Source organism: Choristoneura fumiferana, chromosome Z (assembly GCF_025370935.1).
Source record: "Choristoneura fumiferana chromosome Z, NRCan_CFum_1, whole genome shotgun sequence".
Lineage (NCBI taxonomy): Eukaryota > Metazoa > Arthropoda > Insecta > Lepidoptera > Tortricidae > Choristoneura > Choristoneura fumiferana.
In genome coordinates, this window is record NC_133472.1 from 32,723,211 (window position 1) to 32,750,131 (window position 26,921).

The 26,921-nt window shown below is 35.5% G+C and overlaps 1 protein-coding gene across 5 annotated transcripts in view; it reads right to left on the bottom strand.

Moving 5' to 3' along the window:
- Nucleotides 1-547: 547 nt before the first annotated feature.
- Nucleotides 548-26,921, bottom strand: part of LOC141434827 (uncharacterized) — a 30,714-nt gene continuing 4,340 nt past the window's right edge. The window contains exons 5-17 of one of the 5 annotated variants that reach the window (XM_074097301.1): nucleotides 25,248-25,274; nucleotides 25,119-25,145; nucleotides 21,077-21,103; nucleotides 20,734-20,766; nucleotides 19,657-19,683; nucleotides 18,814-18,840; nucleotides 18,333-18,359; nucleotides 17,402-17,428; nucleotides 15,791-15,817; nucleotides 8,180-8,206; nucleotides 4,841-4,867; nucleotides 1,125-1,151; nucleotides 548-740 (exon numbers count right to left, since the gene is read on the bottom strand). In XM_074097301.1, coding sequence (XP_073953402.1) covers nucleotides 681-740; nucleotides 1,125-1,151; nucleotides 4,841-4,867; nucleotides 8,180-8,206; nucleotides 15,791-15,817; nucleotides 17,402-17,428; nucleotides 18,333-18,359; nucleotides 18,814-18,840; nucleotides 19,657-19,683; nucleotides 20,734-20,766; nucleotides 21,077-21,103; nucleotides 25,119-25,145; nucleotides 25,248-25,274 — 390 coding nt within the window. In that variant the 3' untranslated portion in view covers nucleotides 548-680. The remainder of the gene's footprint in view (nucleotides 741-1,124; nucleotides 1,152-4,840; nucleotides 4,868-8,179; nucleotides 8,207-15,790; nucleotides 15,818-17,401; nucleotides 17,429-18,332; nucleotides 18,360-18,813; nucleotides 18,841-19,656; nucleotides 19,684-20,733; nucleotides 20,767-21,076; nucleotides 21,104-25,118; nucleotides 25,146-25,247; nucleotides 25,275-26,921) is intronic. The other 4 variants (XM_074097275.1, XM_074097293.1, XM_074097283.1 and 1 more) reach the window with 4 other exon arrangements.

The window sequence follows — 26,921 nt, forward strand, 5'->3', positions numbered from 1 at the left end:
ATTTCCTCGCAATCGAAGTGAAAAGCAGAGTGTAAAACTCGAGCATTAACCCATTTCCCCTGGACGTGTCTATCCGGCCTCACCGTATCAGCTCGGGTGGCTATATGAACGTCTTGGGTAAAATGACTCGTTTTATGCTCTTTTTGTACAATCTACTATTTTTTAAATAAAATAGTAACGTGATAGATAACCAGAGTACAATATTTCCAATGATTACTATAAAGAGTAACTCATTAGGTATTTTGAACCCCAAGGATCAACATAGGATACCTTTTATTCCGGTGGAGGGCGCCACCGCGCGATAACCTAGATCCGCGCAGACGAAGTCACGGGCATAGGCTAGTAATGTATCAAGTAGTTAGTACCTAAGTGTTGTTAATTGATTGTGATAAGAATATCCATGAAGTTAAAAAGTGAATTTTGTCCAGTTAACTTGTTCTACGCGAATCATAGTGCGCGGGTGGATGGGTGGAGAAGAGAGCTCCTCTTTTTTGACTGCTAGCTAACTACAGCATTATAGGACCGAACAATAAAACAAAACGCACAGTACCTATATGCGATTTAATTGGGTGCAAAGAGTGAGCCGTTATTTAAATCTTAAAAGGAACATAAATTATACGTTTTGTGCTGATTTTTCAATCATTTTATTACGAGAATAGTCAAACGAACATGACACTTGCTCAGGCTTCTGTTTTTTCATCTTCATAATATCCCATCATTTTGCAGCCATTCCCAGTGCACTGTTAAAAAAATGCTGTTTAAGACAAGCGGAGTACTATAGTTATTTTGTGCCTACAGGCCCTGGCAACGATATGCAAAATTCAAACTTCGTATCTAGCCGTCCACGAGAACTACGAGAGTGAGAGGGACGGTACGATACGAACTTCGATTTTCGAATTTCGTAGTAGCCCCCCAGATTGTACATTTTGATGGAAATGCGAAAAGATGCAGAAAGATATTACGATTGAATAAAAATGCGATTCGGAAAATTTTCTACTCGTAAAATACCTATTACGACCAGAGAAGAACTCGAAAGATTTTTTTTAACAAGAAAAAATACATCATGAAATAAGTCTAACAAATCAACAGAAACGATACTATTCGTACGTAAAGTTTTTACTCACTGTAACTTTACAATCAGGACTGAAACACTAACAAATACAATTAAAAAAAATGTCTGTTCAGCTGCAGAAAATGAAGATGAAACTGAACTTGACTTTTGTAGCTTCTGTAAAAATGAATAATAAATCTGTAGTGTTGACAAACCGCACTCCTAGATTAAGAGTAGGTTAATCAACTTAAAATAATCTACCATTTTATTTAGACCGGTATAATATTGAATCGATGAAAAGTCCTAATCCTGAGATAGGTAAAAAAAAATTTGAAAGAAATATTATTTTGTATTTATTTTTCAATATGATGATCCCCCTAATTCAATACACTTTTACATTTTTAAAATCATATAATCTTCATTTTGGCCTAAATGCTCGTGTACCTACCTTCGTGTGCCTTCATGTCTTCCAAGTTCCAAATCGCTTTCTCCTTTGGCCTGTTTTCGAATTACTAAAGAAAAGATAATCACTAGAGACTAAATCTGGACTGTAGAGAGTGTGGTTTATTTTTTCGAAGCCAATTTATTTAAGAGCCAAGCCTCTCTACACAAGCGGTGTAAACGAGTGCGCGTTGTCTTGCAAAATCAAAATGCCCCAGCTCAGTTTACCTTCTTTTCTCGACTATGGCTTTACGCACCTTTTTTAACCGACTTCAAAAAAGGAAGAAGTTATCAATTCGGTTGTATTTTTTTGTTTGTTTCCTCAGAACTCCATCATTTACGAACAGATTAAAAAAAATCGTTCGTCTAGGAATGCTTTCAATTAGGTCCCATAAGCACTGAATCAGGATCTGATGATTTGATCCTAAGGAAATCGAGGGAACTCTTCAAATATTGTAGGGGCACCCCCTTCGGCCGCGTTTGAAACCGGAAGTTGCGAATAAAGACTTTTTTGTACTCATTCGAAACCGCGGTTGTCCTTTCGTAACTGGTGACGAGCAAAGAATTTGCATGCCTTGTACGATACTAGTTTCAAACAAGGGATTATTTTATATACTTGGCGATAGGGATATCCCTTATATGTTTTTCGTTAGAATACGTCGGTGAGATTGCCCAATCCGTTATGTACATAATTTATATCAAAGAAAATAATGCTCAATGCTGTTACCTAGTCTTTGGATCAAGTCTTTTTGTGGACGCGTACTCGCAAGACTCAGTCCGCGTTTTGCGTAGTACGTCTCACCTCTAGAAGCAAGCAATAAATTAATGGTATTATATTTGACGTAGGTTCGTCAACTCCGTGTAGAGTGTACAACTGTTTGAAAGCAATAGGGCTCGAACTAAATGTACCATTACATATAACATGCTTATATCTTCCCATGAATGGTCTAATATTTTTACTACAAAACAATAAAATCTTTTTATCGTCGTCTTCATATTCGGCCAGCAGGATTTTTTGGAATTTTTCGGGTATTATTACTTCTTTAGATATTGGAATCGTAGTTTTGGTGCTCCAAGAACTCTATTCCTTTCATTGTAAGGCCCGGTCTTAACACTGAAAGCTGGGGATCCCTTGTATTAAATCAACACCTACATTCTCCAAACTAAATACCATGCTATTGTATTTTTTCTGTATACTTTCAAAATTATGAGAGCAATTTCCTTTCAAAGTATCGTTCCTTCAAAATCTTATTGTTAACAAAATCTTCTTTACATGCGTTAACATGGGTTTTAGATTTTACCACTTCATTCCTACCATTAAGAGTGTACCTTTACAACAGTGACCATCATTATTAAAACTGAGCCAAAAGGTGCTACCGTCTGAGTAGAATTTCTTCCTATGATATCTACGACCCTTGGTCAACAATGACAAATGAATTCCAATTCTGTATTGTTCATGTTATTTCAATTCTTCAGCATTTCATTTGCTCTACTGTTTTTAAAGGTTATTTAATTGAATTGCACTAAATTACAACAAGATGAATGACATCGGTAAGGAGACAATGCTATACCTACTCCATTGACACTGTCAGTGTAATCAGCCAGTTATTGAAGAGATTTTAATGCTATAATATCAATATCTAAAGAGGTTATGTTATCATTATGAGAATCTATTTAAAGGTTTCGCATGAAGAAAATAAAGTACCATCTCGTAATTCATTACTTCATTAGGAATTTCTTACGTCGAAACCAGTATCGTGTAAAGAAAAAACCTATCGTTTCGTAACTAGTATCGTAAAAAGAAGATTTTTTCTTCTACCGCAACTGGTTACGTTTCTCCGGTTTCCAAGGCGGCTGAAGGGGGGGGGGCACCTATGTTAATTTCGATATATTTAGTAGTAAGTCGTGCATTTGCTCTTAAAAATCATCAATCAATCAACGGAGCGACTACGCAATAACACATACTTCACGGGTTGAATTTCAATTACTTCACTTGCTAAGCAATTTAAGCTCATCGTAATGCATATGGTGAAATGGAACGGGTGATGAAGCACCAGGACTCCTCAATAATGAACCTGTCTGCGTCAGAAAAAGCATTGTATCTTTAAAAAATATTGTATCTTAGTTCATATACACTAAAAAGCGTAAAAAAAAATTATAACAAAAAATTAAACAGACTGAAAAAAAAAACATGAAAATAAATTTTCTACCAGTCTGACGTCGGTGCCTCAGCACGAGCCAGCACGAGTGGAACTATAATCGTCTACCTTACATACATACTATAGTATATTGGGTTTCAACCACTCCTGCTGGCTCGTGCTGAGGCAGCGACTTCAGACAGCAATAAAAAATTGACATGGTTTTTGTAGTCTGTTAAATTTTTGTTATAATTTTTTTCAAAAGATCAAAATAATAAAGTGCGTTTATTGTAGAAACTTTTGCTAAATAATGAATTAAAATAATTCCATCCGAATCACAAAACATAGTGGCCATTAGGTTAGAGGCCGATTTTTGCACTTTAAATTTCTTCTGTGGCTTTTCACCCTTCTTAGTCCACTGCATGGATTCAAATTTACATCCAGGATCATTATTGTCAGCTCCATGTTTCATAACAGTCAATATTCGGGAAACCAATTTGTCTAAACCATGTTCGCATAATTGCAAAAACGCCTGTGAAGTTTCAACACGATGGTCCTTGTTGAACGCCGTCATCATTTTCGGTAACCAGCGAGCACTCACCTTACTCATGTGCAAATGTTGTTTTCTTAACTGATGCCTAGGTTCTCAGCTATTTGCCACACATTATTTTTTTGATCCTCTAATACCAATTTCCTGACCGCTTCGTTTTTTCCAGTCGCAACCGATATTGGCCATCCTGAGCGGGGGTCGTCTTCGATAGACTCTTGTCTTAGTTTAAAATAAGGAATTCCAATTTTCGACAGTGGCATATAGGAAGGCACCATTAAAATAATCTTTTTCTCAAAAATAAATTAGGTCTTTGTCGCTTTTCGTAAGGAACTTTGATTTCAGCCCGGTGCTTGATTTTCGTAAGATGAGTTGAAAATTTACACATGATGAAGTTTGGTGTTGAATATCTCGAGACGTAATAATACTAATAATACAAATATGCCATATTGAGTTTTAAATAATTCATTTTTAAATGGTTTTTCTAGTGACCAGGACCAGCACCATGAAAGCATATACGACCTCGAATTACCTTAGGCTTAGAACTTTTCCGACAACCCACGTACCTTGATCTAGGAGTCCGTAATTTTTAAAAATGCCAAGTTTTTGATGGTGAGTGTATTATTTTATACCTACATTATAAATTACAATCTGAGTACTTACACCTGCTTCGCACCCAATTGAGTGGCACTAAAAGCGAAGATAAATAAAAAATGTGTACATACAATCGAGTGTAATTTGTGTTGGTACTTATGCAACGTTCTTAAAAAAATATGACATAACACGCTCTTATTGCGGCGAAATAAGGTCATGATGCATATTTTTCACCAGGTTGATTAGATCTATATTCTTGCGACTGACTGTACAATCTGTACATATCACAGGTACATATCATGCGTTAATTTTAGGAATATACTTGCCATACTTAAAGAAATATGAATTTGTTTTTATTGTCCATATTCTTCCCTCTATATCTCATAAAAATAAAAACTGTGAATAATATTTTTTCTACAAAATTTCATGTAGATTATTTATCCGCCAGCCACCGCTTAAGTGTTACGAGTATTTACGAAAAACTAAAAAAAGGGACTATTAGACCCGCCTCCACCCGTTAGCTTCACCCCCACCCATCAGTAGGTACTTTTAGTATATGTTTTAAAGTGGTTTTAAACAATATTCCCTACAACTATGCCGAAATTAGCTTTTACATGAGTTTTTTCCCCTGATAGGCAGTTTTTGCTTTCGTTGGGTGGGCTACATGTGCACTGGTAGATTGATCTAGCTTTGTCTTATTTCGGGGAAAATGCGCGTTTTAATTATGAGTTTTAGACCGAGTCAAGCTCAGTTTATCAGGTACTGCAGATTAATTAAATAGGCAACTGTGAAGGAGGCGGCACATAACATACATCGATTTTTTATTTAGTTTTATCGGTTACCCTACAGTTCATTGTGTGGCGCGATTCACACAATAGGTTATCGATATGCAAACGTTTGAGTAGGCAGGTATTATTAAGCTATGGTTTAAAATAGGGAATAATACTGCAATTTTCTGCCGTCAGAATTCAGCAGGGCTACTACAAAACTCTAAACTCGAAGTTCGTGTCGTGCGGTCCTTATACTATTTAATACGAGAGCTAGAGGGACCGCACGACACAAACTTCGAGTTTCGAGTTTCGTAGTAGCCCTGCAGCACTAGCACAAACCGTAAACAGTCTTAATGCCTTAGACCCTGTCCGCACTGCGAATTTTCACCGCTCGGTTTTTTTTCTCGCAATTCTGAAACACATTGAATCTTATACGAGTATCCGCACTGGCGGTAAAAAATCTGTGATCTGATGCAAACTAAACGCGATGCGGTACGGTACGGATTTACTTCCGCGCGACGCGGAAAAAAATTGTGAGCTGATGTAAACTGAACGCGATGCGGTACGGATTTACTTCCGCGCGAAAATTTTGTGCAATATGAAATGGTATGACTATGGCCGCAATGCGAAATAAAATTCGCGCGTTTCGCTCAGTCGTGCACTGACAAGGCCCGATTGGCAGGCGAGCAGGAGTAGCAGAAAATTTCAATATATATATATATATACGTCTGCGACGTCGCCGCCAGATTTTGATTTACCAGATACTAATCCCACAAATCTTTACCGGTGGTTGGAAAATTTGAATAAATTCAGGATGGTAGTAAGTATATCAAACTTTCAAGGAAAACTATAACGGCTAAGTTTGCTTGAGAATTTTGAGTAGTTTTACTCTTAAATAGCAGCCTAAGGTATAAAATATACATAAACCTGGAAGATTCCGTATAAAATACGAAATCCTTAGAAAAATATTATTTTGGGCGTGTCCGATAATCTTGGCCAGTTTTTTTTGAAAAGCGCGAAGCGCGGGCAATGCATTCAGAAGCAAAAAGCCAGAACCAAATAGGATGAAAATTCGAATTGTTTTTTATTATAAACTAGCTGTTGCCCGCGGCTTCGCCCCCGTTGTTTTTTTCTATATTTCATTCCATAAAAACCTTCTCCTGACAACAACGAACACAACAAAAAAAGAATTAGCGAAATCGGTCCAGCCGTCCCCGAGTTTTGCACTTAGCAACACATTTTACGAATCATTTTTATTTATATAGAAGATAATTGAACAAGTGCTTACATTTCGGCGATATTTTTAGAAACTTTTCTTTAGCTTGCCCTATTTGTTTATTTCTTTATTGTTTGTTTGGGTCCAATCTTAGAAGCTAAATTTGACCCACTTCCAGTGGTCCGATCGATTTGAAATTTGGCATACTTATGTAAATTTGGTGACAATACAATAATCTGGTAGTGATGATGATCTTGTTGGTCTTGCCAGGATCGTCTCTGCAGGAGGGAACTCCTCAGTAGTTAATAGTACCGACTTGAAATTTGGTACAGATATGTAGTATAGATGACAATGCAAGACAGTCAACAAAAAGTAAATTTGGCAAAGAAACTAAAGAAAGCTTGTATTAAAAATGATTTTTTTAACAAAAACTTCCATCCCAGCCTATATATGTCCCACTGCTCGGCACAGGCCTCCTCTCAGAACAAGGGGCTTGGGCCATAGTTTCCACGCGGGCCCAGTGCGGATTGGGAACTTCACTCGCACCATTGAATTGCTTCGCAGGATAGTGCAGGTACAAAAACCAATTACAATCATTATATTTATTTGCAGTTGGTGTTTGCTCGGGTGGAATCTTTCAACTCAATGGAATTCAGTAGAATTTTACACGCATGCATAAATCCGATGACAATGCAATATATTATTATGACATGGAGTTGATCTGATGATAAAGCTAGCCGGTGACCATAGGAAATCTGTGATAAACGACACGACCGCATTGAGTTTGGACTCGTTTGATTCGTCTTGACGAGTACTTTGGTAACCAGGGGCTTAAAGTACAGTCAGCAAAAAAAACTTACATTAGAAGAATTTTAAGAAAAACTTTTACTGAACTGTTTAAGGAACCCTTCATGTACCTACGAGTCCGAATCGCACTTGACCAATTGTTATATTAATATTTTGTGTGTTATGTATACTATGAATACAAAAAATGAAATCAAAATAGCTTGAGGGCAGAACTGCATCGAACTGACAAAAAAAATTTCGCGGTGTGTACCTACTCGTACTGGGCGTAATTTCAAGCACGGCTTTCAATATAAATCGCGCGGTGAAAACTCACGGTGAGGACGGGTAGTAAATGTCTTAAATGTTCGTAGGATGTCATAATATTACATTATTTTCAATATATTTTTTTGGAGATAGAGCTCTTCGTTACTATCGACGAAGTAAATATAATGTTATTTTGTTACTAATAAATATGTCATGATCTGCCGTGACTGACGTTGCTATGGCGGTTTGTTTACGGTTCTTAGGTTTGTGCTTGTGTTGCCCCCTGTGCAAAGCTTTACGTAATATTCCTTATTCACAGTAAATTGTGTTCAGTTAAAGTTATAATCGTATTGTAATAAAGAAGTAGTTTACCTCAGACATGCACATTGGACCTCGACACTGTGAATATTTATTATCGATGAATTAGCTACACCGAATGTACCTAATAAATATTTTACATTATGAGAAAATAATCCTCCTTTTTTGAAATCGTTTACAACAGCTACTGTTCGCGTACCTAACAGTAGCGTACATTGGTTTTTAGGTACAGTAGCGTACATTGATTGTGAAATTTACAGTAGTATGTACATCAGATATCGACACGGCCAAAGTAGCAAAAATATGTATACACGGCCCTAATGTTAAATGCATAAAGTCGTGTATACACATTTTTGCAACTTTGGCCGTGTCGATATGTTTGCCCTTGACTGTACACAGGATTACTTAATGTATTTATTTCAATTCCAGTTATAACAGCAAATAATAAAAGTGTAGATAGTAGCTGTCACAAAGCATGTAAATCGTGTAGAATTTACATGCTTTAGGTCATTGTCTGTTTTTAGCCGAGTAATAGAAATGTCACAGAGTTAGGTAAATTAAATACAATAATTTATTAAATGCTCTAAATGTGAACCTTGTCTTGTGCAATCAATCAACAATCCTTAATGAGTTCGCTGCCAGTTGATTTCCTTTCAGTTTTATGGTGATTACTCGATATAATTATGTCTCAAGTAGCGCCCACGTTGTCTTATTGCTTTTTGTAAAGAATCTTTGCGTATTGTATCCCCAGAAGTTGTAATCTACGATGATCTGTGGGTCTTGCTGGCCGTCTAATCTGGTGTAGTCGGTCCATTTGTACCAATCAAAGAAGGAAAACATTCATTCACAAATTCTCTTGCTCTCCGAATATTATGAGCCGGATTCTCTGGGATCTTTCGGAGGCTCCATCTCGTTGAAAAATTGTTTTTCTACGCCGCCGCAAAGATTTTTTTATCTTGTCTTTATAAACTTGAACTATTTCTAAATACTTTTCTGTGTTCAAGGTTCTTTAGAAAATACATAAAGAAACCGCTATTTTTAAATTGCACCAACAGTGTAATGCATTCGTTTCGGTGTCTCGGGGTGGATCTTCTTTAGATATTTTTTTCATAAATGATATCTTAAAGTGAGAGTGAGATTTACTATACCTAGACCGGTCAGACCCTTTGCCTTCTGTCTAGTTTACAAAGGATGCATTAAAATACTAAGTTTTTATTATTTAAGATGTACGTGCACTTACACGTAGTACCGTAAATCGGAGTGAATAGACACGATTTTGAACTTCCAACCTATTTTTAAGAATGAATTTAAATAGTAAAGGACCTAAGATTGTTTGTCTTTTGTCCTAACAAGCTCTCCGAGTTTGCATCAGGAAAATAAGCCTTGATGCTCTTGGTAGGTATAGCGAAAAAACGGAGTAAAACGGAGTCAGTAGACACGACATATGGGGTGAATAGAGAATTCAGTCCGGGTTGTCAAAATTGTGAAAAAAAATGCGGGTGATAGGACCTTGTCAAGAGAATAACATTTTTTTTTTCATATATTATGTATACGAATAATATACATGTTCTCACGAACATTTTTGTTGACAGCCCAATGACAGCTGCGTTTACTTATGCTACTCGCCGCTGGAAGTCGCTGATATAAAATCGTAAATATTCACACAAATGTTAGCAAAGATTTTATTATTAAAAATACTCTGAAAGGGGTTCTGAATAAAAAGAGTAAATTTTCTGAGTATTTACAGCTTATTAAATTACACTCTCAACTGCGTCTTACGGTGTGTGTCGATCAGCTAGCTGATATGGACAGCAGATCAACGACCTTTAAAAAGGAAAGCTCGGCTGAAAGCTTCACTTTCTTCGAGCACATCAAGCAACAACTAGTAGTCTAACGTAATTAATTCTTAACAATTTATTTAATTTAATATCTTCACATCGCCGAACTCAAGGCGACTCCCTACAAAGTAGAACTCTCTAAGGTCCTCTCAACATCTGCACCCCCCCCAGTAACCACCTGGCCAGCGCACCGGCTGCTCAAGAGGCTTCCCTCCAGCACGTACCTGCTACTCCACCTGCGCAACCTCAACACCCGGGCCACGGGAAGTGCCTGCCTGTAATTCCTAAACCAACCACTTGTACGAACCTTCACCCTGAAATCACATGCCGCGTTCTGTAGGATAGCCTATATTTTTAAATAACTGAATCAATCGAGTCTTCAGATAACTCTTTGTTTACTTTCTCTCCTACAAGCTGACCCGCTAGCCGCTAAACGCGACAATGTAAATTAAACTTTTTTCTAGCAAATTATACTTTATTTATTATAATAAAAATCAACTCAAAAATATATTTAAAATGCACATAATGACGTCATTATGTGTAACGATAATAAAGGTTTCTCAACTTAAAATGTAGTTTCATAAGTGGTACTTAGTTACTTACGCGAAAGGAATTCAATTCAACAATCCATAATAAGTACCACTTTTAGAGCGTTTATACCTGCTGAGCTGGTAACTTTGCATTTTTGTTAGTTTTTCTTGATTATTCCATAAAAATTGAATGAAATAAGTTTGTTAGAACTCTTCTTAATATATAATTTAATGTGTCTACCTATTCCAATAATTATTCGTTATAGACTTTTGTTCCGTACTTTCTTCTATTTTTAATGCCTTTCTTTATTTGTTTCGCATCGTTTAGCACATACAAATTTTTCATTCTTATTTCTAAACGTTATTCTTAATTTGTAACTTATTATTATTATTGTTATTCTTGATTTCCGAACGAAGCGCCGCGACAGTGCTGCCCTCCTACGGCGGTTTGATATGGCTGTTATTGGCAAGCAACTTCGAATGGTGGCACGCACCTCCCTCTCCTTTAATATTCCAAAAGAACACTCTATAATTTGCCTCGTTGCTTTGAGCCTTCGGTTGTAGCGTCTTTCCCCCTCGCTATTTGGGTCGTTGTGTAGTAGTGTCATGAGCCAAGTTATGACACTATTTGGAAATATATTTTCCTGTTCCATTGCACTGTAAAGAGTACTCCTTCTAAGAACCCGTGCATCGTGGACACTACCCGGCCAATTTGCACTCACATAAAAAATTGGTATTGCGGTCCACATACCATCATACAGTTGATTGAATGGCCTCCCTTTCGGTCTACGAGTGCTGGTTCGTCAGTAGTTGGTGCATCTATTGGTATAAGTGTTCCATCAATTATACCAATTACATTATAACTCATAGAACTTTTGCACTACGTCTTCAATTCGGTGTGGCCATTTAACTATCGACGGAAATAATCTTTTATTAAAAGCGTTAATAACACGATGAACAGTTCGACAAACTGTAGACTTGTCAACGCCGTGACTTGCACCAACAGAATAATATTGGCATCCAGTTCCAAGCCAATGAAGTGTAGTAGTACATAATTGCTGTCTCGGAGAAAGAGCACCTCCTTTTTTTCCCTGCTGAATGTCGCTTGAAATTGCTTGCAGCACACGTTCGGCTTTATCTGGTTTCATTCGAAACATTTCGTAAAAGTGTGAACTATTTTCAAAAGTAAAGTTGATTCTCTCCTTATATACCTTTTGGTGTTGGATTATTTTCATTATTGATCATCTTCATCATCGGATAAATGCAAAACATTGAACATTTTTCGTCGATTACGCCTTAACTGAATCACTTATAATTCAAAATTACCGTGGTCCTTGGGTAGGTAGAAATAAATACAAGTTACAACTAATAATTTCAATTTATAGACTCAAATTGCAAGAAAAACTTATAATATTAGTTATTAGGACTAATATTTTTCGACTTGTATTTTATAACTAGTATTTTATTATGCAACAGAAAAGTACAAGTTACAACCAAAATCACTAATAGTATTAGCTTGTACTTTATTATGCATGCCCCTGGTCATTCTTTCAGGTGGTGTACTGGCAAGTCCTAAGAACACTATCAGCGTATCATTGAGTGGCATATTTTAGATTAACCAAACAAAATAATATTTGACAATAATAAAATAGGCTACAAAATACATATTTTTATTCCGCATCATTTCCTTATACTTCATTATGTAAAAAAAATCATTTTATTTTTCTTCAGATTTTTTTTTACTTCTCGCGGAGGTACACCTCCAGAAAAAATATGCATGGATAGCCGGTACTTACACATCTAAAAATATCTCTTTTGACATAAATGGAATTAAAAACACATTTAGGTACTCGTTTCTAATCTTTTATTATATCAAACAGTGGACCTGTGCATACACGGCAGTATAAATCGGCTAAAAGCTGGGTTGTACTGTCTACGAAAGCAAATGCTCTTTTGCAGGATTTGCATTACCATGTAAAAAAATACATTCATCCGGCAAATACTCGTACACTTCGACATCTTCTGGTTGTAGTTGTAGGTAGCATCAGTAGGCAGTTGCGATCTGTTACCCTTTAAAGCAGGCATAAGAACAATATATTCTTGTTGAGTTAAATATGAAGCAACGTCACGAAAGCCACGGTCAACAAGAAATACGTCGTTTGGCCTTAACAAAGACTGAAAACGAACATCTTGTAATACCTGCCTCATTATGGTAGCGTCATTTTGCGTACCGTAAAATGGACCAGCAAAATCTACAACCAAACCATTTGTGGTACATAAGTAAATGGCTTGCACAATGGCTTTTTTTTGTGGCCTGAATAAGACTTCCTTTGATAAAGATTATTTTGACTCTTCTGATGAGCTATAGGTACAAGTGCCATCTAGTACAAGGGCCAGTTGATCTTCTTTCAAGTTTAGCAATTTACGGGCAATAAATGCAGTATTTGAGAGAAGTTCATCCCGTGAAGTTGAAGCATAACCAACTTTATTTGTTTGTATGATATTCTTATTAAAACACTTTGGCACACGTTGGATATTTGTTGTGCATGTTTGATATCAAATATGCCTCTGCATTCAAACTATTGGAAAGACCAGTCCTCAATTTAAAAAGAAAAGTGATTATAGCCTGTGTCGCCGTTCTCAATGACGAATCTCTTAGACTCGGAAGCAGCTGCTCTAACTCATCAATATCTTCCCAAGCGAGTCCTGTGAAAATCTTTAACTGGTGCTTGGACATATTATTTTTGTTCATTTTATCAAATATCGTCTTGTTTATTTTATCAGTAAGCTAATTTTAAAAAGAAACAAGTTCAGTGCTTATGACTTGACTGGTTAACGATGCAATACGAAATCTGGATAAAGCCTCAACAGAAAAAGAATCACCACATTGGTGTTCCTGGCAGCATCTATTTCCTTCAGGAATGTATATTTGGTTTTCTTTATGCACTACCACGCATTTCTAGTGAACCTTTGTGAGATTTTCTCTTGAATTGCACACAAAGCAGTATTTATGAGTGGAGACAACTCGAGGCATTCTAATTTCAAATCGTTCCTCTGAATTACACACAAAATTATCATTATCGGATACATTACGATCGCAAGCGTCGGAGGTTGCAGGCAAAGAGCCAGCATCGCCAAGTGCTGTGCTGCTGCACGTAGAAATTGATTCTACTGCTTTATGTTTATACACCAAAAGTCGACACTTACCACACAGAATATCATTGATATAAATCAACTTATTTGTGCATTTGCTATATAAATCAGCCTCTTGTCCAGTTTTTATGCATTTTTTCTTCCCATTCATATTTTTAAATATTTTTTCACAAGACTTACACTTAATGTTATCCATGTTCTAACACAAAATGCAAATAAAACATATGCAGCTCGAATATGTGTCAAACTTTATCAACGTTGACATGTCATCGTCGATGCATTATGGATAGGTTTATTAGAAAAGGTTATATACCTACATACTAACATATCTACATCCTGCACTAGTACTTTATTTACATAATAATATGCTCGTAACTACTTATTCGATAATGTTTATTTTTGACATGACGCATATTTTTTACGCAAATGTTTTTCTGTGTAAGTAAGCGGGTACTAGTGGCTATCCATGCATATTTTTTCTGGAGGTGTACTCCGCGAGAAGTAAAAAAAAATGAAAATGTTTTTTACATAAAAGTATAATGTGATTTAAAAATAGCCTATTTTATTATTGTCAAATATTATTTTGTTTGGTTAATCTAACTTGAACAGTTTACAAAATATGCCACTTTCAATGCTACGCTGATGATTTTACATTATCCTGAATAACTCGAAAACAAAAGAAGATCGAGGACTGACATTAAGCATAGTGTTCTTAGGACTTGCCAGTACACTACCTGAAAGCTTCTAGTTCGCTTAGCCTGCTAGACCCTTTTGTAGATAAGAAACTCAAAATATTTGTGTAGTCTTTATCACATACACCGACTAATTTTAAGTTTGCCTTGCAAGTGTCATTTTGTTAATTTAAAATTGCGCTTCTTATTTCAACCGATGAACAAATAAAAATATACAACTGTTTTTGAATTTAGCCTTCAGTGTCACCCTGTAAGTATTATGCGGTATTTTTCATCAGGACATCAGCTGTGTTTGGAGAATGGAGTATTTTTGATTCATTGAATTTCTAAGTATTTTTTGGACTTTCGTTTCGTCAGTTTCTGGTAAAATAGAGATGGTGGGAATAGAGAAAGCTAAAAAGCAAGTCTGGTGACTTTCCTACCATCGCTTGTCTCTGTTAGTTCAATGCCATATGGCTTTATTGTAGTGGTAAAAACAACCGTTTATTTGGCACTCTGGAAATATTATTTTGATAGTATTTATTGGACTTCATTCGAAATCAAAATCACATTTAAAGCTGCACATTTCGAGGTTAAGGTGTTTTTTAAAGTTGACATAAAAGTGTATACCTACGTTTTTTCACTTTTGTTGGGGAGCAAACCAAAAATCTGTGACATTCGTGCTTTCCTCTCTTGACAATAAATCAATAATCAAATTTATTTACATAAACTATCCTAAACCTGAAATACCTACATAAAATTGAATAAAGAGACACTAAAACTTAAACAAATTATTTAAAGTAGCCTTGTCTAAGGCCCCGTAGATGCTGGCAGCGTAGACTAGTAATTTTTTTCTCCGAGCAACCTGTTCCCTGTGACGTCTGCTAACATTTTACGAGTAGATAGGTATTTGTTTAAAAAGCTTCAAAGCGCTAGGACTCCACGGAGCTAAGGTCTTATCAGTCATCACCGAATAGGGCAAAGTCGTATTCGGTGCCTAGGCTTCCTGCATTTCGATAATTCCGCTTTTTCAGCCGCTTCGGATGCTAAAGAGTAAAACTAATAAAAGTGCTTAGGCACACATTTAAATGTTTAATTTGCAAAATAGGTTACTTTGCTTCCAATTATCATTTTTCATGCTGCAGGTGAACAAAATATAGCTAATATAATTATTTTTCACTTTTATCATCTTCGCATACCGAAAAATTTCTCCAAGGGCGTTAAGAACATATCTCGTCTCATTTTAAAACTTAATTATGGTATTTATCACTTTCGTGAAAGTTCGTGTTTATAAAACTTAAAGCAGTCCGGTGGGAGTGGGAATCGAGTTGTTATGACGTCACGTCACTAGTAGACTAGGGTTAAATTTTGAAATGACTTATGACAGTCGTATTTGAGAACTATCCGCTATTATATGGCTATTATCATGTTGTGGTCATAACAAAGTTGTTTTTTATCATTTAGTATATTTACCTCTGACCTGCATTTATCCCCAGTACACTTGAATAAAAAAAACGATACATTTAGGTATGCAGTAAATATGTAACAGAACGTAAGGCAAAGCCACATATAAGCATATTATATATATATATATATATATATATATTATATATATATAAGGTTTATATAAAACACGCGCCAAAGGACCCAGCACAACTCACAAACTCACCATTCATTCATGTTCGACTAAAATATCAGATCATCCCCTGCAGACCCCATGTAAATTTTTTCCAATCGATCAAACTGACACTATTAAATCACGTAGAAATTTAGCACCAAGAGATATCTTAATATAAGTTTACAAAGCATTCTGCCAGTCGGCATTATTAAGTATACTGCCGTTCAGCTTGGTTGGGGCGGTAGGTATAGGAAAGGTGGTATGATATAGTCATATACTGAATTTATATGACGTCACTAGGACGTACATATCAGCCAATTTTGCTGCCGACAAACCAAGGTAATTTGGCAACAATCAATGTAATTTTTTTTAAGAAATAGTAAATCACGGAGGTTTTATGTCTATAGAACTAGAAAACTTCTTCGTCAGAAATAAAGTTCATAACGGGATATTTACCATGTATATTATAGGTATATTACGATTTTACTTGAGTATCATTTCTAGACTCTCGTGTAAATAACCATGTTAGTTTAAAATCGTAACTTCTTTATATTAGTTATATAAAAATATTTACGAAAACGACAACTGCCACTTTAATTAACATTTTGCTAATTATTTTATGCGTGTGTAAATTGTTATCTCCGGGAGTTAAAATTTTATTTCAAGAAAGAATTATTTGATTAACTTATTAGTTAATTTTGGGTTCATGTCCACATTGGTGCGAGCAATTACGCAAAACCATCCGATCTCTATTAACTATTTACAAACGAATGGGGAATGGATGAAAATTTTAGAAACGCTTTAAACTTTTTTTATCAATAGGAATAACCTTTCTAATTAACAGAAAAAATGACAGATTTTGAAGTAGCATCAATTAATTTTAAAAAATTATAGAGTTTTCTTTACCGACAAATTACGATAGTCCGGTCGGTTAGGGGTTGTTCCATAGCCCAGAACAAAAAACTTTAAAACGACAGAAACCGACACGAGCTTCTATGGGTGTGTACATGAAAAACGGTCGTTATTTCCATGTCGGTATTATCCGGGCCGGTAAAGAGTGTCACCTTTCAAAACGAACGAGTTAAAGACACATACATTCTTTTATTTTAATTTTTTGTTCTGGGCTATGGAACAACCCGTCTAACCAGTCAAAGTCAAAGTATTTAATTTGTTAAATATAGGTATAACTGTGTACAGTGGTAAAAGAGACTATCGTAATTTGGCGGTAAAGAACATTCTTTAATGTTTTTTAATTAATTGATGCTACTTACAAATCTGATATTTTTTCTGTTAATTAGGAAGGTTATTCCTATCGATAAAAAAAGTTTGAAGCGTTTCTAAAATTTTCATCCATTCCCTATTAAGATTGGGCTCAAATGCGAAAATAAACAAAATATCATGCGAAATATGTAAATATTTTGTGTTAGGTTAATTCACAATAATATCTAAAACATTTATAAACTCACGTTGGAATGACATCTTTCACCATCACACTGAAAGAAAATTAAGGATATACTTAGAAAAATATTGTACACGTACGAGGAGTCCAGTACCACTACCATGAGTTTACAGTGATCGTATTCGATATCGATAGCGACGGCTTAAATTATTTATAGAGGCGCTGGCGCTGTACAATTCTCCATACAAATAATTTACGCCGTCGCTATTGAGTACGATCACTGTAAACTCATAGTAGTGGTAGTACAGGAAATTCGAACCACATTTAGAGACGTATACATACGAGTACACCCAATGTGTAGTTAGATTTTTCACTTGAAAATGCCATGTTAAAATAAGTACCTATTATCAGGTAATGTTTAGGGTGCGAGTAAGATAAGTGTTTTGAGCTTCGTGAATATTTTATTTTTAAATTTATTCGTTAAATTCATGATTGCGATGTTAAGAAAAAAAGTACTTAATTTTTTAAAATTTAATTCCGAGTTTTGGCCGCGCATTTTTCAGCGAAACCACTCGCGATATAGTTTTGTAACATACTAATCTAATATAAAATTCTCGGGTCACAATGTTTGTGACCAAACTCCTCCGAAACAGTTTAGCTAAAAATTAACACGACATTCATTGTCTGTTAAGTAGGGTAGGCGGTACGAAGTTCGCCGGGACAGCTAGTCTAATATATAAAATTCTTGTGTCAAAAATGTTTGTGACCAAACTCCTTCGAAGCGGCTTGACCGATTTTTGTTTTTTTTTTGTGTATCTTCGGTAGGTCTGAGAATAGGATGTTAACTATTTTTAATACTTCTACGCGGATGGAGTCGCAGGCAACAGCTAGTTTGATATTGAATACTTTTTATCCATTAAACAGATGGGTGCAAATCCTCTCTATTTAGAATTTTAGGCTACCAAGACATAATAAAAAGTTTTATTCCAATTACTTACACTAGCATATGAATCCGGACCTGTGGCCTGAATTAATATAATAATACGATAAATACTTGACTCTATAAGTCTCAATGTGTATAATAGTGTCTCAGACATTCTCTTGTTAACTGTATAAGTAGTTCATGTGTTTTACGTACAGTGGAGGGCATAAAAATATTTACATAATACAGCCATAGTGTCAAATTAACGTATAAATCGACCCTATGGTTAGTGGCATAAAAGTGTAAGCATAGATATTTTTGATGTCTTGCTAACGTACATATATTAATGCCCTTGACTGTACAATAAATATTTATACAACCCAATATTGGTAATATCTTCAAAAACACAACTCTACTGAAGTCATGTTAGGCTGGTTTTGTAAGTCTTAGGCTTTGCTATCTCCGGTGTCACTGTGACTGTGATGTGTCCATTCTGGGACATGTATTATGGAAACAAATAAATAAAATATCTGATAGTTATTCTTTTTACTCATTACCTGCGATAAGCACGATGCAGAATGACACTTCAAAATGAAAAAGAAACTATATATTAAAATAAAAGTAAGTTCACTTGGTAACTCCTTTTTAGGGTTCGTTAGCCAAAATGGCAAAAACGGAACCTTGTGATTTCGCTATGTCTGTCGTACGTCCGTTCGCGGCTTTGCTCAGAGACTATTAGTGCTTGAAAGTTGTTATTTTGCACTGCACGGATATCCGTGCAGTAGAGTTCGTACATAATTATATATGTAGCCACTATGCAGACAAAATAGTAAAAATAAAAATTTGAAAAAAAAAAATTGTTTTGGGTACCTACGTCCCATCCCAAAGACGTTGTGGGGGTGATTTTTTTTACTCTCCTAACTATATCGTGGGGTATCGGTGGATAGATCTTTTAAAATCATGGGGGGGGTTGCGAAGACGGTTTTTTCATATTCATAATAAGGGATCTGAGGCCGTATTTATTGCCTGTCGTTTCTGACGCTCATAATCGCAATCAAATTACAGTTTTTGTTACTGCCTCTGATTGCGATTTTTCATTGAAATCGAGCCCCCCCCTCTCCCCCTAAAAGCTAAATTGTTGGTTTGAATTTGAAAAATTTCAGTGGTAGTAAGTATAAACACATGGAAAATTATAACGGCTAAGTTTGCTTGAGGATTATTAGTAGTTTAAGAGTATCTTAGGCTCTACTCTTGCTCTTGCCCTTGGCCGGTTCTTTAACCCCAGACGCAAAAAAGAGGGGTATTATAAGTTTTTGTGATATTGAACTTTGAAGTGACGAATGCCGGGTTTTCCAACTTTTTATTGGTTTATAATAGTAGTCGAAATAACGATGACTTACCGTGGTCTCACACACACGCCCAAAGCACTAAGAAAATAATCTAATAAGTATCAATCTTGAACAGGGGTAATTTAAGTAAAAAATAAACAAACCGTCCATGTGCCAGTCGCAGTCGCGCACCGAGGGTTTCGTACAAATTCGTAATTATCTGATGAATATTCTGTGTCTACAGAGCTCTGGTCCTAAGCGAAATGTATGCGTTAGAGCGTTTTCACATTATCCGATCCGATATCGATATCAGACGACGATACGATATCGGGGCAAGTAAAATGTATGAAATATGTACTTGTCTTTCACATTGTCCGGCCGATATCGGATATCGGAGCCGACACCGATATGTTCGCGGCACCATGTGACGCCCGTAGGCTGTCGGACAATAAAGTTTGTATGTGTGCTATACGTGTATCTAAACTGTCTCTGTGTGCGCAGAGCCCGATGCGTGGCGGCAATTTTGAGCTTGTTTGGTTTGGTTGTCATCATGGCGTCGTCTCGTCATCACTTAAATACGATATAATTACATTAATTGAACTGGTAGAATCTAACTCCACTCAGCTGCTCGCGTGAAAAAGAAAACGGCCATGAATTGCTCTTGTCTTGCGCTGCAATAGCGACGCAGTGTATATCTGACAACCACAGTTGCCAGAAGCATTTTGCTAAAATATATTTGGCAACCGTAGTTGCTCAAAGCACGTGAGTGGTTAAACCATGCCTTTGGGATAAAACCAACCAGGAATATAAAAATAAAATACCACGAGACTATAATTGGCGAGAAGTATGTGAGTGAATACCTTGAAGAGGGATATGAAGCTTTAAATCAGGATGAGAAAAAAAAAGACTGGTACCTATGTAATTTTTACTTTTAAACTTAAAATTCATAAACAAACTTCACATACATTTTGGTTCCTACCACACAATAAATACACAAACGAAAAGCAATTTTGTTGGACTACTAACGCCGTTAATCAATTCAAATCCAAAAATTAACTTTCAATCCCTTCGAATTCTAAATCGAAAAATTTCAGTCATTGGTTCAGGTTTTTAGTGTACAAATATTTACTCAAAGAAATTTGTACTTACTTTGGACATGCAAACATTATCTTTACCATCACACTGAAAATAGTAACACCTTTTGTTTAAAATAGTTTTTAGTTCTGGGTGATAAAATCTAGAATTCAAAGCCTTATTAATTCTTCATCGTTTCCATTGACCAAATTAAGCAATAAACTAATAAAGATAGAAAAATCGTTAAAGGCCTGTTTTACTACTCAGCAATATTTAAGTTTTATGTGATAGATAAATATGATGCCATCTCTGTTTATTCAGATTAAACAAAACAGAGATGGCATCTCAGATATTAGTCATATAAAATTTTTGTATCAGTGAGTTGTAAAACAGGAGGTAAGATTCGTAAAATGCTTACACCGGCGTGACAAAAAGCGCCATCACACTAAAAGAGAGTATGAAAAGTAAGTTATTTGAGATGTTTTTCAAGTAGATGGCAAATGTTGGGCAAATTTTAATTGCAAGGACAATTAAAGATTAGCAATTGATTAATTGGTGAATACAACCATAGCAACTAACAATTGATCAACTTTAATTGTGAAAAATTACAATTACTATTTTCTTAACTGTTAAATTGGACGCTGCGATGCGATACTGTGTCAACCCTCTAGATCGCCATTTTGAGAAAATCGATTCCAAACATGGAAGCACATATAAAAATAAAATATCTGACTTCGTAATGATATTTTAATAGTTAATTGATTTATGAAGCTATTAACTATCTCAAAATCCTGGAAATAGGAATAGTTGATTTATAAATTGCATATTTGGTTACAGAAAAATGTCGTATTAACAAAACATAATTTAAGACAACCGATTTATTAAGCCTCATGACATGTTCTAGCAAAATTCGAAACAACGTCTTTGAATTTGATTGTCTGTGTTTCAAATGAATACCTTGACACTTTATTGAATAATCCGTATTTATTTCTGTTTATAACCTTTTATGCTTAAGCCACTAAACTGATTTAGATGAAATTGGGTATGGAGATAGTTTGAGATCTTTTTTTCTCGGTTTCTTGATTCCACAAGTAACCAGTGCCTATTGCGCATTTATTTGCGTAGTTTCGTTAGATTCCGAGCTTCAAACTTTTTAATCCGTCTTCACGTTGTTTCACTAATAGTTTTTCCGTATATTTGCGGAGACAGGCTATTTTACCAGGTTCATATGTTTAGTCCTAATTTGAGCATTTTTCGTTCATTTCAAGTGTTGTTTGTCATAAAAGTATTAAAAGCAGCGAACGAAAAAAGTATAAAACGCGAGCTTCCTACAAAATTCCAGTTTAAAACGGGGCAATTATTCCAACTGCATGCGCCTTGTAGTACCAATAAGAAATCGTTAAAATATCTGCCGTTTTCTATTACCCAAAAACAAATAAAACGTGATTGGTCAATTTCAAAATGACTGGCTGGGATTGTATCCTAGCTCTTGACGTTTTATGTGTTTAAAATGGCGGTAACAGTGAGAACGCTTAACTGATGGATGGTTGCATGCAACGAAGAGACATTTTCGTAGGGGAAATCGTCGTAATTAATTACATTTGATTTAAAATATCATAAGATAACTAGTCTCTAATTAAGCTGTAGCAGATTTATACTATGCATATTAAACAACCATTCACATAATTTATAGCTTGCTAAATACTTTTATACATAGAGGTCAGCAACCTCTGGTAATCGCAAACAATACTTAACCTCTTAAATTAAAACCATACTAATCTTACCATTCAGTTTTTATATACAGTGTGTACTATGTACCTTTTACATTGACCACGAGTCATTCAACGACACTAACATAAAAACGTAAGCTTGGGATGCGATTTCATCCGAATCACCATGTGAAACAAGACCATCCATCCATATTTTGTCCATTAATTATTTTTTGCTGCCTAATTGCCATTTCATCTACAATAAGGCAAGCAAGGTTTCTATATGTATGCTCGAATTTTGATTTAATAGCTCTAAATGATTCCTCTGTGAAGCCTGGCTCACAATCAACTGTGCGATACCAATTATTTAACTTTGATGGGCGTGGCAAGCAGGAATGAAACTGTCTTCGGACATATTTATAGGCTGATGGAGAATAGTAGTGTAAAGTGAGTGCGAATTTTTTTAATGCTAATATTCCTTTTTCCTTTGGCTAAGGCGGCCTTTTTCTTGTTGATACTAACCAAATAAATATCTTGAGCCACATAAGAGAGAGACGGTTCACTTAAGCTAGTTTTTTTTTGCAGATCTCGAGTAACGTCTTTTAAAGTAATGCATTGATTTAACAATCTTGCATTTTGTCGTTGAATACTCTTTATTTTCGATAATCTTTTTTCCGATTGTATAGTTTTCTTTTTTAAAAGTTGTTGTCGATTATGACTTTTCGGAGTATTGAGTGCCGATTGGATATCAGTATCGGAAGACGGAATATTTAAAGGAGTAAAACATCTTTCGTCGTCAGATTTCCGTTGAGTAAATTTGGTTCGAGCAGGCGGTGCCACAATTAAGCCAAATTCACATTCGCAGTTTGGGCAAGTAACCCTAAACAAGAATAATGATAGTATACATGAAACCATAGTTACGCCACCTACTTGTACGTGGTACCTGTTACATGTTGTTAATGAAAACTAACAACATAGTAAAATATAAATGAGATTGGCATTGTAACCATACAAGCATTACAAACTCTCCTTTTAGAAATTTTGATTATTTTTTGGAACACAAACAAATTAAAAAAAAACGGGCTGCCTACGATTCAAAATACACTTAAGTATAATTTCTTTACGGGCACAACAGACAGGTGTACCCAGCCTAAATATATACAGGATGGAAAAAAGTATGGGCCCTGGAGGGGAACTTCCTTTAATCTTTAAAATAGCTTATTTAAAAAGAAAAAAACTGCATTCAAAGATTTTTGAAAATAAACTTGCTACACCCGGGCGTCGAACCGACCAAAATACAAAAAAAATCACACTACTTTTATGATATGAATCGATAGGGATATCGATATTCATACGGATCAAACCTCTCTAACAAACATAGTAAATAAAATGAAAGGAAGACCATTAAATGTATACTTTATTTCAATTTTATTTTAATTAATCAAAAGTAAAAAGAGAAAAAATATCCCAAAAATCTATTAATGCAGTTTTGTTTCGTTAACGACTCCAAAAAAAATTGAGTTAAACGTTAAAAAGTTAATTGCATAATTTCATTTCTTTAATTTACTTACAATTTATCATTTTCAACTCAACATAATATACAATGAATCTTATTTTGGATTCAGTGGTCTAAAAAAATAACTGTTCGAAATTGTCGATTTTACTAAGTTGTTGCACTGTTAATTGTTTGGATAGTAAATTTCACAGTTTTTGTCCCTTTTATTGTTTTTGTTAAAAAAAAACTGACTTTTCTCGTATAGTTAATTTGTCTAATTAGAATCAATAGTCTAAATTGAAAATACAAACTGAAATATAGATGCACAGAAAACCAGAAAAATAAGACCCACACTGGGAATGACACCCAGGTCCTCGGTATTCCGTACCGCGTGCACCGCTACACCACTGTTGGTCAACGGCACAGACACGAATTTCCCCTATGCACCACATATCTCAGCTTGTTTGTTTCTTATTTAGCCACTTAAGCAGTGACGCTAGCGACATCTATACCGTAGCCCTCATCGAGAAACTTTCGGCATTCCATTGGAACTAACCGCTCACCCGGACAAGAGATGTCGTTATTAAGCAATCAAATTAATAATCGGATTGCTTAATAACGACATCTCTTGTCCGGGTGAGCGGACTTAATCAATAGTCTAGTTAGGATTAGACCCAGATCAATTGCAATAAATAGAAAAAACATTGTTAGCACTCCATTCCTAAACTGTATGAAAACTTATGCAATTGCACTACCTTTTTCAAACAATGTATACAAATTATTATGTTCATGAAAGCATGTATGTATCTCAAGAAATAAAAATGTAAATGTTTAGTAGGTATCTTAGGTACCTTTTCATTAAGGTGGCATAACACCATCCCTATACATAATCTGTTACGATAAAAAAATTAAACATATACGTTTACGGCTTTACTTATATATAAAAAGTGATTCAATTTTTTTTTATGGTTTCCAGAGTGATTAACTCACCATTTCACTGCACAGCAAGGCATATTTTTTATTTTTATGACCATTTGATAAAACTGTTATGCTGCGACGCGCCATGTGCAAACTAGACAGCCATTTGACAGTTTTGATGCCCCACCTTCTTTGACACAGTTTAGGTCGTGTCGTTTTACGATGGTAATTGTGCTTCTATGCTTTTTTCGTTCGCTGATTAGTGATCGCGCACTGGCAAGTTAGCGTTAGTTTACAGCTAAGACATTAACAATCACACGAGGTAAAAAAATCCTTACCTCGACTGTTGTTAGCTCTCCTATAACCTTAAGGGACAATTTATCCATTTTAGTTCAATTGGGTATAATAAAAGTCTACAGTGATTGATTTCTATGTGAATAATAAAGTTGCAATTTTGCATAACGTACCATTGCAGCAGCGTTAAAACCTATAGCCTGAAAACAGACGAATTTATATTTATATCAAAACAAGGCCTTACTCGTGGTTTCGCTTGCATTAATCATTAGATCTGGCATTTGAAGTGAAATTCAGGGATCTGGCAAATATATGCCCACGGGAATATCTAAAAATATATTATGATATGTCTTTGTATAAAATATACAAAAATGTAAACTCAAAAAGCATCAAAATGGCCGGACTACATCTGGGGCCCAATTGCATTTCAAATTAACAGCAAATAGTACCTATTAGTGGATTTCAATACAAAATCGCTAATACTATTAGCTTGTAATTTGTTATGCAATTGGGCCCTGAGACCGTATTGCCTTAAGTTTGTTACGCTCACGATCGCAATCAAATTACACATACAAAAACTGTGCGATCGCGAGCGTCAGAAACGTCAGGCAATACGGCCTCTGGTCTTAAATTTGTGTACGGCATCATTCCATAGTTTGACTATTACGTGTCCTAATGAAATAAAGTTGTACAACATGACAAAAATTAAACGATACGGTAATCTAGAAATGTAAATAAATAACATAAATTGAGATTTCAGACTTATAACTGTTTGTTTACGGTGGGTTAAAGACTTACAGCTTACAGTTAGAGCCTCCCTGAAGGTCCTTGAAGGCCGATGCTAAACATATTCATAACGTCTGTTAGCGCCATCAGTCGATCAAGGCTCTGCTAAAGTTAGGACGTAATAAGTCACAAAATGGCGCCACAAGTTTGAGCTGACTTTTCATAGGTATATTTACAGTTACGCAGATTAAAAAAAAAAACAGGAAATTTATTTTCAGGATTTGTATTTATCCTCTAGATTAGTGAAAAAAAATAAGGATGATTAACATAATTATGGCTTTTTGACTGCGGATCGGAAATGGCGGGAAACAAACATCTCGCTTTTTATTTTTTTTTCCTGGTAATTTGCTGCACTGCTGTCAATTTTTTTTTTTAATTATCGATTAGGCCAGATTTGTCAAGGTGGCCAACATAACTCTAATCCGTCTATCACGCTCAACAACTAGGAGGCTAGCCGTTTATGAATCATAGACTACCGGTTAATCAGTCTGCTAAGTGGCCTCAATTAAGGATTTTATTAACTGTTAGGTTTTAGTGTACCTCGGGCTACTTTCCTGAAGGGTTACTTTCTTGGATATACTTGCCCTAACGTTTCTGACGCTCGCCATCGCAATCAAATGACAGATTTTGCACGCAAAAACTGTAATTGTATTGCGATCGCGAGCGTGAGAAACGTTAGGCAATACGGCCTCTGGTTTTATTATTGCTGTGGCGTTTATTTCATGCTTAAAAAATTCAAGCATTTTGTGCATATTGTGCGTTTAAGAAAAAAAACACCTCATAAAGGTCATAAATGACGAATTCTCATTGGTCTATTTAATTTCACATCCGGCAGACGATTACTTTTGATTGGTCCGATTGTCGTTTCAGCACGCCGGGAGTCAAATTCTGAAATATATTCTAAAAAGTCTTATCGTACTATGAAATATATATATTGATACGACCTGTTTCCGTAATGTATTACATTGTTGTCGTGTTTTGCGAGTCGTAAATGGGTCAGCTATTAAATGTACATATATGGGCAGTTTCGGGTACTGACTGGATTAGGTTATCTATGGCCA